Source organism: Peromyscus eremicus, chromosome 15 (assembly GCF_949786415.1).
Source record: "Peromyscus eremicus chromosome 15, PerEre_H2_v1, whole genome shotgun sequence".
Classification (NCBI taxonomy): domain Eukaryota; kingdom Metazoa; phylum Chordata; class Mammalia; order Rodentia; family Cricetidae; genus Peromyscus; species Peromyscus eremicus.
Genome location: NC_081431.1, coordinates 59,595,788 through 59,608,976, shown reverse-complemented (window position 1 = coordinate 59,608,976; position 13,189 = coordinate 59,595,788). Strand labels below are relative to the sequence as shown.

Below are 13,189 nucleotides of genomic sequence, written 5' to 3'. Positions count from 1 at the left end.
AACAGCTTCACTTTGCAGCAAGCATCCTGTTCTGGAGGAGGAGGAGCCCACTCTAAGATGGACATGTCAGCTGGGCACACCTTTAATCCCAGCACTTAGGAAGCAGAGGCAGGTGGATCTCAGTGAGTTCAAGGCCAGCCTTGTCTCTGGACCAGCTAGGGGTACATAGTGAGACCCTGTCTCAAAGCAAAACAAAAAGAAAAAAAATGGGCACACCTTTCCCTTGAAGATGTCAGCACTGTTATGTGGGGATCAAATTCAGCATGAGTGAGGGCTGGGACCAACTGGCCACACCCAAACACAGCACCTCTTGACCCATACTCAGCCGTCTGGATGGTAACAGCTTCTGTTTCCCCAGATACAGCCCTGGGGTTCAACCTCCAAACCCCTTTCTCTGCCATTTCCCATGGCACTATAGGAAGGACTGAACAGAGAAGCCAAAAAACAACAACAACAACAAAACCCCGCAGACCTAATGTCTCATGAGTGTAACCAGAGAGGCCGATCTTGGGAGTCTATCACCTCAGCCGTTTCTCCTGTGTGGAAAACTTCTGGGTGGTTTTCAGGGGCGACAGGAGACAAATAGAAATACTGGGAAAGATAAGAAGGGCTCCCATGGCCTCATAGATGTCCCGCACTTGTCCCACAGAATATTCCCACCCTTTCTGGTCCCCTGTTGACAGCTGGGACACTGGCTGGGTAATCCTTCAGGATCCAGGATGAGTTGTGTAGTAGCCTGATCCTGGGATGTAGAGCTAGGCCCTCGCAGCACTGTGCCTTCCTGTGGAGGTCGGGGGGCCTGAATGGCATCCACAGCAGGGAAGGGCCTAGGAGGGTCTTAGAGTCACCCTCAAGGTGTGGCGGCTCACAGCTGCAATGCCATTGTCACTGGGGATTCCAAGGCAGGGGGTCATTAGCACAAGGCCAGTCTGGGCTGCAGAGTAAATTCCAGGCCACACAGGGCCCCATCTCAAAACAAAAACACTCAAAGCATTGCCCAAAGGAGTCAGTACCTCCGTCCTGCCCCTCCTCTGTGTATTGCTGTTGAAATTGTCCTGCGTATCAACACAGGATAGACAAGATGGGGTGAAGGATGCTGGCTTTGGAGTTAAGCTTCCCACGTTTTAAGACCGATTGCACTTTTTACGGCTAAGGAACCTGGGCAAATCACTTCCTGTCTCCCTGGACAATGGGGGGAATAGCAGAGCCTCGTAATGGGGCAGATAGGCGTGTTGGATCTAGTAAGGTATTGAACCAGCCTGACACAAAATATTCATTGATGTTTATCCTAGTAAGGTTGAAGAGCTCCTTGCCCTTCCTTCTACATCAGCATCGTTCTTTCACACACACGGGCACACACACGCGCACACACACGCATGGGCACACACACACATAAGCACTCATACGCACGGCATACACATGCACGGGTACACACACGCACAGGCATACACACGCACGGGCATACACGCACTTTTGTGCCTCTGTTTCCATGACAGATGAGAAGGAGGAGAGCGTCCTGGGCAGCATCCCCCTGTTGAGCTTCCGGGTTGCCGCTGTGCAGCCCTCTGACAACATCAGCCGGAAGCACACGTTTAAGGTCAGCTGGGCTTCCCCTTCCGGGTGGGGAAAAACTGCTCTCCTAGAACTTGGGGCTGGAGCAGGCCATGACCCCTAGACTTATCTGGATGGCTGGGAGGCAAAGTGAGGCCATGCTGGGACTCTCTTTTCTTCTCCAGCGGGTAAATGGCACAGATGGGTCAATAGAACTGTGTCTCTGGGATGCCAGGCTTTTCACCAGGGAAGAAAATTATGTCCTGAGCCTTTTGGACCTTCTGCCTAGCATCCTGCCTCCGTCCGCCTCTACAGAGCAGAGCTGTGGTGGGCGGGGCTCCTTGGCTCTTTTCTGAATAGGTTTCTTTTCTATTTTGAGTCTAGGGATATGGAGGTGCACACTTGCCCCCCAGTCAAACTTGCTCAAGTTTTAATCTTTAGAGAATATTAGGAGTTGAATTTTGTTTTAATCTTGAGTTACGAACCTTATGGAGATAGCAGTACCCCCCTGCCCGGTGGTGTTGGGGATGGAACCCAGGGTCTTGTGGATGCTGGGCAAGTGTCCTGCCGTGGAGACGCACCCCTGGCCGTGCAGACAACAATTTGAGAGGACAAATGCACAGGAAAATGAGACTCCTCCTGTTCAGTGTCACTCCCTCGGAACCCCTGGGGGACCTACTCAGCAAAGCTGTGCCTGCAGCTGGCTCCTCCTAGGCCAGTATTTTTCCACATTTAAAAAATTCATGACCCATTAAAAACTATAAAAATCCCATGCCCTTTGTGTTTTGTGATGTAAAAACTCTAGGCTCCTTTTCAAAATATAAAATAATAATATCATCTCTGCACGTCTTTGTACAAAGCCCCCCCCCCACATCCCCACACACCCACACCTCCAGTCGAGAATTGCTGTCCAGGACCCTTAAAACCCAATGTCATGGCTTTGAAAATGTGACAGAAACTACAGGTAGCACTAGCTTCCAAGGCTCCTTCTGCCCTGCAGATCCTGGTAGAAGAGGTGGGCAGCGCGCACGGGGCCTGCCAGGGAACAGGGAGGGACCTACTTGGCACATAATTAGTTTCCATCCTCCCAGGGTCTCGTGTGCCAGAGGTGTGAACAGAATGAACAATTAATAAAACTCGAACTCCAGGGAGCTGGGTTTCTAGCTGGGAAAATAGAAACAGGCTGTTTAACCAACAAACAGGCCCGCTCCACAGACACATTCGCACCCACACACCACCATCCACAGCCTGTCTCGCCCTTCACTCCAGACCTGTCAGAGCCACAGACTCCAAACTGGAGCTGTACCAGCTGCAGGCATCAGATACATGTCCTAGAATGACTGATGCACACCCTTCCGTGGAGCCTGGCGACCACTGCGGTGCCTGCAGCGACTCACACCACACCCTCCTCTTTCCCGTGTCCTGCACTGCCTCTTTAAGGCCCCCACGTGATAGCTCTGCTCAGTGGCCTACAAAGGGTTCTGACTGGTGCTATTCAGTGTCCCATCCCCAGGGAAGGGAGGGGAGCGGAGACAGACAGACATCAGGCTTGTCCCGTTGTGGCCACCAAGCACAAGCCTTGGATGGCAAATAATGAGGAGCCAGGAACTGTCCCTGCCTGGCTACGGTTGAATGACTTAACTTCTTTTACCCCCCCTCCCTCAATTCCCCACCCAGCTCCTTTCCTATTAAAGCTGGTGCCCCTCCCTGCACCCCGTCAATGCCCCTCCCTGCACCCCGTCAATAGCCCTGTCTTTTCCCAGGCCCTCTGCCTTCTCCTGTCACAAGCGCTTGGTCCTGGGTCTGTTTGCTCCTTGTTCCTTGTGGCATGTTTTGTCCCCCACGTGACTGAGCCCAAGCGCAATCTCCATCTGCCTTGTGACTGGAGCCCCAGCCAGCCAGCTGCACACACAGGTTGCCCATGCAATAAACAGATTCATTTGCTGACTCCCACCTACCCCACCGCACACCACCAGCCCTGCCCGTGTCTCCCACACCGCCATGCCAACCCTGTGTTCTTGTCCCAGAGGGCTTTTCCTGGGCTCTGGGTGCTGCTCTTCAGTTTCAAGTCCCAGCATCCTCCTTGCCCTCTTTACAGCTCCCTCGCTGTCCATTAGCACCGCCCCCTCTGCCGCTCTGCCTCCTGCTGGGTCCTCTGCTGCAGGGCTGCCCAGCCAGAGGGAGGAAGCCCCCAGTCCCGTCCCAGAGAATTCCAGGCTGAGGAAAGGTGGAGGGAGAAGTGAGGGTCAGTGAAGGGAGTCTCCTGAAGGTTGGGCGAGAAAACACTGGAAGGGTGTTGTTCAGGAGAGTCTTGGGTTTAGCCAGAGGGCCTGACCTTTCGCCTTCAACCCCCATCAACCTATGGGCTAGCATCCAAGCGAGCCAAGACCAGAACGAGACTCCTAATTACATCTGGAGCCCCCTGTTAGGTGATGCAAATTTTAACTGCTGTTGTTTTTAGGAATTGAAGGTGTCACCAAGGGAGTATGCTAAGGTTCCAGGAGGAACCTAGCTAGTCCTGTGGCCTTTTATTTCCTTGAGTTTCACTAGGCAGAACCCCCCTCCTGTGCTGCCCTTCAGTGGGTGCGTCACTTTTAAGGTGGAGCAAAACAGCAAACTTGTCTGCTAGAGTAGCTGGGGTTAACATTGGGGCTCCCCGATTCACTGCCCGCCGTAGTCCAGATTCCCGTAGTGCATGCCCTCTATGCCCCATCCCTTGTTGGGCTGAGCTGGGTACTGCTGAGTGCTGTCCTTCGGGGTGGTGTCGCTGACTGGAAGGGGACAGCCTCACCGTCTGGTCCTGTCTCTTCCTCTGGTGTCGGTTGTCTCTGCCTCTCCTCCTTCTGGCCGCATGAGGACCCTCTCCTCCGGACAGGAGCTCTCTTCTGGGTTCCAGCCCGCTGTGCCTGCTCACGGCCGTCAACTAGGTAGTGTGCTCCATCTGTTTGCTAGTGCGTGCCCTGCATGCCGTGGATAGGGGCTCAGGTGTCTCCTCCTGAGGAAGGGGCAGGGCCAGCTTCCCAGTGAAATTGGGCTTGAGATGGGCCTGTTTAGGGGACCATCTCCCCCAGCCCTGGGGTAATTGTCTTGTCACTAAGGTGGAATCGAGGGAAGAGAGGGTGTGGTAATTGTCCCTCCTGCTTACTTCAGGTGGGGGAGGTAGGCTCGCTTTCCTGGTTTGTGGGCTTTGAGGTCATATTCAGAGACCTAACCCAGGCAGTATCTGAGAGGTGGCTGCAGGCCACCCGCCTTGCCTGGCTCTTAAGCTCCTCCGGGAAGAAGCCGGGGGCTGTGAATGGCCTGCCTGCCTGACTGCCCCTCCTGTGGGTATTGGTGTCTTTTCCCTGCAGGTGACTGTTTACTGGGTAGATGAGGCCAGGGCCAGTTCCACGCACTGCCTCTCCCCGCAGGCCGAGCACGCTGGAGTCCGTACCTACTTCTTCAGTGCCGAGAGCCCTGAGGAGCAGGAGGCCTGGATCCAGGCCATGGGCGAGGCTGCTCGGGTACAGATCCCACCAGCCCAGAAGTCAGCGCCCCAACCTGTGCGCCACAGGTGAGTGCCAGGGTACCTGGCGTGGAAGGGAGGAAAGGAAAGAGAGACATTCTGAGGTACTCAGCTTTGTGCCGTTGCTGGGCCCACTGTGTGGGCTCAAACCTCCAGAGGGAGTGAGGACCACCTCCCTTGCAGCAGGTCTGGCCAGCAGGTTGCGGAGTCTAGCCTGTTCCTCCTCCTCTTCCTGAGCTGGGAGGGTCTGCAGAGAGTGCCACTGAAGCTTGGCCAGGAGCCAGAGACTGGGGTCATCTACTCACTGTTTCCAGGCTGTTTGTGTTAAACACTGTGGAGGAAAATGGAGTCAGGTTTGAATCATTGTTAGCTACTTGGCCAGGGTGGGACCTCAGGGTGAGTGACTTAACCTCTCCGAACCCGATTTTTCTCTTCTCAACTCTAGCAGTTGGATTTGTCCTGGATGAGGACTGCAGATTATATATGTCCTCAGTGCCCACCTCTCCTTCCACTGTGTGGAACCTTGAGTTAGGTGAATGGGGATCCAGAAGAAAGGGCCTTACAGTGTAGACCCCAGGTCTGGCCATGTGTCATAGAAACGTTTACCCAGCAGTGTTTCAGCAAGGAAGCTTGTCTGTCAGGAAACTCTAAGGAGAAGTTGTCTCAAGGGTCGTCTTTGTGCATTGCCAGAACCTAATTCATCGGCTTCACAGATTTGCCAGAAAGAGCAAATGCCGGCCTAGTCAGCATTTTTACTGCTGTGATAAACACAGACCAAAGGCAACTTGGGAAGGAAAAGGTTATTTATTATCTTACAGTTTAGTCCATCCAGGGACTTAGCATCATCCAGGGAAGTCAGGAGGAACTCAAGGCAGGAACCTAGAGGCAGGAACTGAAGCAGAAGCCATGTAGAAATGTTGCTTACTGGCTTGATTCCCATGGATTGCTCACCCTGCTTTCTTACACCATCCAGGACCACCTGCCGAGGAGGTGGCACTGTCCATGGTGGCCTGGGCCCTCCCACATCAATCATCAATCAAAAAAATGCCCAACAGACTTGCCCACAGATCTGTGTTATGGAGGAATATTCTCAATTTAGATTCGCTCTTCCCAAATAACTATAGCTCATGTCAAGTTGATAAACACCCAACAAACAAAAATAACCAGGACATAGATTCTGTACCAGGTCCTAGGAGCACAGGGGATGAAAACCTGTCATGATCCTGCCCTTATGGAGCCTTCGTTCTAATGATGCTAGACCCAGAAGGGCTGTGCTTTGGAGAGGGACCTCCATGTTGACCTGCTTGGAGACAACAACTTGTACCCTTGCTGCCCACCATGCTGTATCTCATAGCAACCCTCTGAGGGCAGGTGGTACTGTCCATTCGGCCGGTGACTTGTGGAAAGACACAGGACAGGGTGGACCTGTAACAAGTCTCTGTACTGCTCTGAAACTGGGGTACAGTGCTGGCTGGGTCTGGAGAGCTGGTTGGAGACAGATAACAGACAAGACCAAAATGAGGGGCTACCACATCCAAGGGCTGGGCTCCATGTCAGTAGCAGAAGGGAAAGCCATTTGGGTAATGGAGGGCCGAGCAAGTGGAGGGTGGAGGGTTATTTGACTTTTTCACATCACTGCCCAGCACTGAAGTAAAGCCCGGGATTTAGGAAGAAGAATTGGGTGTCACTCTGCCCTGGTTCCATCACTACCTTTCTGCCTCTTCCTCTCCACTCCTCCCAACCCACTCACCGCTGCCCTACCCCACACTGCTGGGCCAGTGCGGCTGACAGTCTCTACCTTGGCATCCTGCAGCCACGAGAAGCCAGACTCGGAGAACATCCCCCCCAGCAAACTCCATCAGCAGCCACCTCACAACAGTCTCACCAAGCCGGAGCCTGAGGCCAAGACTCGAGGGGAGGGGGATGGCAGAGGCTGTGAGAAGGCCGAGCGGAGGCCGGAGAGGCCCGAAGTCAAGAAAGAGCCTCTAGTGAAAGCCAATGGCCTCCCACCTGGACCTGAACCAGCCTCAGAGCCTGGCAGTCCTTACCCTGATGGCCCGAGGGTCCCAGGAGGTGGGGAACAGCCTGCCCAACCCAATGGCTGGCAGTATAGCTCCCCAAGCCGACCAGGAAGCACAGCTTTCCCACCTCATGATGGGGACACTGGGGGACACCGGCGGAGCTTTCCACCACGTACTGATCCCGACAAAATTGCCCAACGCAAAAGCTCCATGAATCAGCTTCAGCAGTGGGTGAACCTGCGCCGTGGGGTGCCCCCACCCGAAGACCTTCGGAGGTGAGGTGGCCGGTGGGGGGAGGAGGGTGGTTGTTATAGCTAGGGCATGGGAAGAGGGCGTAACCTATGAGACATCCCTTTATTAGGAGCCTTCTGGAAGCTGACTGTGCTGGGAAGCCAACACAGTCCCTGATTCTCAGCTTGTTCAAATCCTGGCCTCCAGTTGTTTCTCTGTCTGCTGCCTTCAAAGGAAAGGGCAGACCGGGGCGTGGTGTCACAGTCCTGTAACCTCAGCTCTTGAGAGGCAGAGGTGGGAGTTTTAGGAGTTCTAAGGTTATCCTCCACTATATAGTAAGTTGGAGGATATCCTAGGCTACATGAGACTCTGGCTCAGAGGGGGGGCGAGAGAGAGAGAGAGAGAGAGAGAGAGAGAGAGAGAGAGAGAGAGAGAGAGAGAGAGAGGAGAGAGGAGAGGAAAGGAGGGAAGGAGAAGGGAAGGGAGGAAAGGGAGGGGAGGGGAGGAGAGAAGAGAGACGCAGTCCATGCCTGGAGTAGGCAGGAGGCAGGCAGGTGTGGAGGCAGGCCTCGAAGCTGTTCAGCTTAAACACCAATTCCTGCTGCAGGTCCTGTAACATCTGAACCCAGTGCTTCTACTCACTGGGGTTCAAACAACTTGCGCCATTTGAAACAGCTCTATCGTTTCAAAGCCACTGTTCATAGCAAGTTTTTGGGGGAGAGGGGTTGTTGTTGTTTGAAGGAAACAAGGTACCTCATTTGTCCGATTGTTCCGTGATGACCAGTTTGCTCCATGGATAAATATGGGGACTTATCTGATGACTGGCCTTCAATATTTGGTGGTACCTACTGAGCCTGATAGTGTTTGTCAGGGCAAATGAGCTCGGATGTAGGGAACTCCGGGGATGGTGGGCACAGCCTCAGGAGGGATCTTGGGCCCTGAAGAAGCCCACTTTTCTAGACAGTTAACATCTCGCTGTTGGTGATTGGGTACTTGGGCAATTGGCTATAAGTCCTGGGAGCCTACTGGCTCTGACAACATGTGACTAGAGAGCCACATTTTCATCCTTCAGGAGCACGGTACACTTGAGTACGCTCTTCTACCACCTGTCCTGGAAGGGACCTGGTCAGTTGGTTCACACTCAGATGGAGATGGCAGATAAGGCATAGAGCTGTCTTCCAGGACATTTCATTTTAAAGACACACAGGTTGAGCTCTGAATGGTGCAGTCTTTGCTCTAGGAAGCTGGTTGAGGGGTGGGACTTTTTCTCACCTCTAGAATACGCCTAGAAACCTGCCTGGGCAGTGGCCTCCCCTGTGTCCTTACTGGATACTCCAGGGCTCCAGACACCTTTTCCAGCACCTACTGTGAACTGGAGGACTGGACTGGGTGCACGGGGGGGCAATGATATGTCCATGCTGTCTACTTTCCTTACAATGGCCTCTCTCTCTCTCGGTCAGTCCTTCAAGGTTCTACCCTGTGTCCCGCCGGGTCCCTGATTATTACAGCCCCTACTCTTCCCAGTACCCTGAGGATTACCAGTACTACCACCAGGAGTACGGCCAGACAGCATCTGTTCCATGCCAGCCTACGATAGGATTAGTCCACCCTGGGCCCTGGAGGACAAGCGGCACTCCTTCCGTAATGGGGGTGGACCCACTTACCAGCTTCGTGAATGGAAGGAGCCCACCAGCTATGGGCGGCAGGATGGCACTGTTTGGATCCCCAGCCCCTCCCGACAGCCAGTCTATTATGATGAGCTGGATGCTGCCTCTGGCTCCCTACGACGCTTGTCCTTGCAACCCCGGTCCCACTCTGTGCCCCGCTCGCCAGCCAGGGTTCCTACAGTCGTGCCAGAATCTACTCCCCCGTGCGCTCACCTAGTGCCCGTTTTGATCGGCTGCCACCTCGCAGCGAGGACATCTATGCAGACCCTGCTGCCTATGTGATGAGGAGATCCATCAGCTCCCCAAAGGTGAGCCACCAGCCCGCCCCTCCCTCCGAAGCCCCTGAGACTGTCTGCTGAGAAGAGCTGGAAATGCTGGGATATCTGGGATCTGCCCTGGGTAGCCTGGCCTGTGGTACCATCCCTAAGCGAGCTGCCTTGGGGGTTGTTCTGGCTTCTAAATAGGAACCCTGCCTATTCCCAGATTGTGCTAAAACATTGCGCCGTGTCTAAGAGGACAGAGAAGGTCTGTCCTCGGATTGTGAGGACTCAGGTTATTGTGAATGGGGTTGCTGTGCATTTCAGTTTGAACTCGGCTCTGGGACAGAAGACAGACCCCCTTAACCTTGAACTTTAGTTGGTGGGGAAGTCCACAGCCTAGCCATATTCTCTCACCTCTGCAATCCCCTTTCTCTTCCAGTATGATTACCTGGGAGACAGGCGGCCAGTCCCCGCAGGACTGTTCCCCTACAACTACCCACCATCCCCCACGGTCCACGATAAGATGGTACGTCCTCTCCTCCCTTCCACTCCACCTCAGGACCTCCTCGCCTGCATCCACCCAAGGTGGAGCTGAACTGGGGCAGGTGCCAGGGATGCTCTGGGCCCAGTGCCTGGCCCATGTATTTTTAGAAGTCTCTGGATACCTCCTCCTTCCCCACCAAGCCTCCAGCCCCCAGGACAGGGTTTGGAGCCAGCTGCCCCTTCTCCTCTGTGGCACAGAGCAGAGGGCATAGGCTCTCCTGCTGGCAGCTCTTCTCACCAGCACGCAGGAGGAGGGGCCAAGGCTAGCTAGGAGTGGGAGCTGGATGCAGAGCCAGCCTAGGTCTCCCAGGCTAGAGCATGTGGACTTTCCCCCTTGGTGCCTTGAGGACAGCTTGCCTTTGTTTGGAATGCCACCTGTGGGGAAGGGACAGGGTTCTGACCGAGGAAGAAAGAGTGTACCGCATTGTGTTTGCTCCCTTTCCTGCTGTTTCTGCTTCTAAGATGTATTCCCCTGGAGGGTCAGATACAGACACTCCACACCACTAAAGAATCTGTCCCATACCCGGCAAGGGAGGCCAGGGTGCAGGAGCATCACTCCCCACGCTGATGCTCACACTGCTGTTCAGACTCCAGGGCCTTGATCCACAGCAAATGTACGTTTCCAGAAATAGCCCATTTCCCCAGAATATTTGGAAACCCTTCTGATGAGGTTCGCAGGGTGGAACAGAGCTAACAGCTGGGAAAGTGTGTCCCTCATCCCTTCTCCACCTGCCTGTGGTCTCGTCCCCGTCCACCCAAGAACCACTTACAGGACCAGACAGAGACTTTTCCCTGTCCATGCCTAGCTAACTCTTAACTACTTTGCTTCTTCTTCTTTTTTTTTCTTTTTATCGTTTTCTTTTGTGTGTTCCTGTTTGTTTGTGTTGCTGGTGGGCTCTTTGGCCTCGGGCTCCGGGTAGGATGAACTGTTAGATCTTCAGTTGCAAAGAAACCTAGAGTATTTGGACCAGCAGGTAGGCAGAGCTGGTGCCCCTCGCCATCCCATGCCCTCCTGTCCCGTCCCCGTTCCCCTGTCCCTGACCACCCTCCAGCCATCCGGCAACCTTTGTTGGTGTCGCCAAGACCCAACAAAGTGGCTTGTGCTTCGGTTTGCTTCCTCATCTCCCTCCCCCTGAATCCCTTATGGGCAGCTGGGGTGGTCGTCAGGAGAGAAGCGTAGGAACGGGAACACAAATAATTAACTACCACTATCCGCATTCTCCATTGCCGGGCACACACGGAACGGCCCTCACAGGCAGGTGGGCATTGACATTTTTGCTGAAGAGAGTAGAGGCAGGATTTCGGCCAAAGATGCCAGGGGTTTAGTTAAGCCTGGATCTGGGAAGTCATATCCTGTTTTACCAGTCATTGATAAGCTCCATAGTTATAAACAGGTATCCTATAGATTTGCCCTAGTAGAAAATGGTATCAATTTCATATATTTGTTAGTCCCTCAACAAAGCTCTTTTGCGTATACGCTCATGGTCCTGAGAATTCAGTGTGGCTGACACAGAGGCAGTAATGTCAGCTCAGTTTGGATGATGAGCAAGCTGACCAGGCAATGAATATTCCAGTGAGACACAAGCTGCTGACTGCCTGGTCCTCCTCCAGGCTTTTCCCTTTGCTCCGCTGTCCTTTAACTCCAAGAGGGCTACTAGAAACCTCGGTCTAGATAGGCTTTCGGTGAACCCACACACTTATTCTTAGATATGTGCTACAACTCACAGGGAATCTGCAAGTCCTTATCATTTTCCTGTGAAGCCAGCCTGGGGCAGTGGAGATGATTGTAGTGATAATATTAAGAATAACTAAGGTGTGGTGGCGCACGCTTTTAATCCCAACACTCAGGAGGCAGAGGCAGTTGGATCTCTGTAAGTTTGAAGCCAGCCTGACCTACATAATGAGTTCTAAGCCAGGTAAAGTTACATGGTGAGACCCTGTCTCAATAATAATAATAATAATAATAATAGTAATAATAATAATAATAGTAATAAAAATAGTAATAATAACAGCAGCCTGGTGCTTTCTCCATGCCTTATAATAGACTGAATATAATAGATCACAATCCTTTTAATTTTTGTAGTAATTCTAAAGATGGGAACTGTGACTATCCTATTTTACAGACAAGGAAATAAAGCACAGAGGTTAAAAAAACATGCCAAGGACCCAGCCAGCGAAGAGCAGAGCTTAGGTTTTACCCCAACTTGTAGCTGGGAGACAAGGCCAGCATCACATCTCATCAGGACAAGTTCATGCTCATAAATCTGTAGGCAGAAACGTGACCTTGGAGTGCCTATATTCACTGCTATGACTCTGTGCTCTTCCAGTAACAGTCATGTGACATGTCATCTCTTATAGCCTCCCTGCTAATGGTGAGATCATCTCTGTAAAAGGCCTTTGGCACTGGGAAGCTCTGCCTGCCAGAGTTTAGTCAGCAGGGCCAGCTTCTGGCTCTCAAGGTCCTGGCATTCTTGTTCCAAAAGCAGTGCATTGTACTCATGCCATGAGCACTCTGGGCCATGTGGCTGGGAGTGCTGGGTCCTCACAGAAGGAGCCTCCCCAGCAGGCTGTCGGTGTAGTTTTGTGGCTTGCTCTGCCCTGTCCCCTATGGCTGCCTGTCCAAGCATTTAACACAGAGTGGCTTTTGCCTTTCCGGAGGGGCTGACTGCTAGGGTCTTCAGAAGTCACCTGGATGACCCTTCTGCCTGTATCATGTGTCCTTATAGGCAATCCTGTGTGATGAGGGGCCAGACACAGCCAGGTACTGGGCAGCACTGGGGGAATGTGTCAGTCTCCTGCTTCTTTGTTTTCAGACACAGTGGAGGCTGCTCTTCTGCAGAGTAGTGGCAGATTCAGATTGGAGAGCATGTGGGAGCTCTCTGTGGGGCATTGTCAGGGCAAACCTCTTATGGGAAAGAAGCAAGGTCAATGGGTGCCCAGGGAAAGCCTCCCTTTGTTCACACTATACACTCACAAACGTGTGCACACAGACATGCGCACACATGGTCTCTCTTAGTAGATAGGGACTGGATTGACTTCGGATCTTTAGACAAAATAAGGAGGCTGTCCTGTTGGTTCTGTAACTCTTATACTCACCCTCATACTATGGGCATTCTTGAAGCCTTTACATCACATGGAAGAACTCTAACTAGGCTTACAGGAATAGAAAAACTGAGTGCTGGAAAAGTCTTTTTTTTTTTTCGAGACAGGGCTTCTCTGTGTAGCTTTGCGCCTTTCCTGGGACTCACTTGGTAGCCCAGGCTGGCCTTGAACTCACAGAGATCCGCCTGGCTCTGCCTCCCGAGTGCTGGGATTAAAGGCGTGCGCCCCCACCGCCTGGCCTGGAAAAGTCTTTTAAAATACTGCAGACCTGAGGATGTAGAGCTGGCCCCACAGTTGAGAGCACTGGCT

General features: G+C 53.0%; 1 protein-coding gene across 1 annotated transcript in view; it reads left to right on the top strand.

The window, feature by feature from the left end:
• Positions 1-13,189, top strand: part of Plekha6 (pleckstrin homology domain containing A6) — a 121,163-nt gene that overhangs the window by 85,989 nt on the left and 21,985 nt on the right. Inside the window, 7 exon segments of the mRNA XM_059281226.1 lie at positions 1,497-1,597; positions 4,962-5,104; positions 6,870-7,352; positions 8,769-8,851; positions 8,854-9,138; positions 9,141-9,283; positions 9,675-9,761. Of these exon segments, the coding sequence (XP_059137209.1) occupies positions 1,497-1,597; positions 4,962-5,104; positions 6,870-7,352; positions 8,769-8,851; positions 8,854-9,138; positions 9,141-9,283; positions 9,675-9,761 (1,325 nt within the window).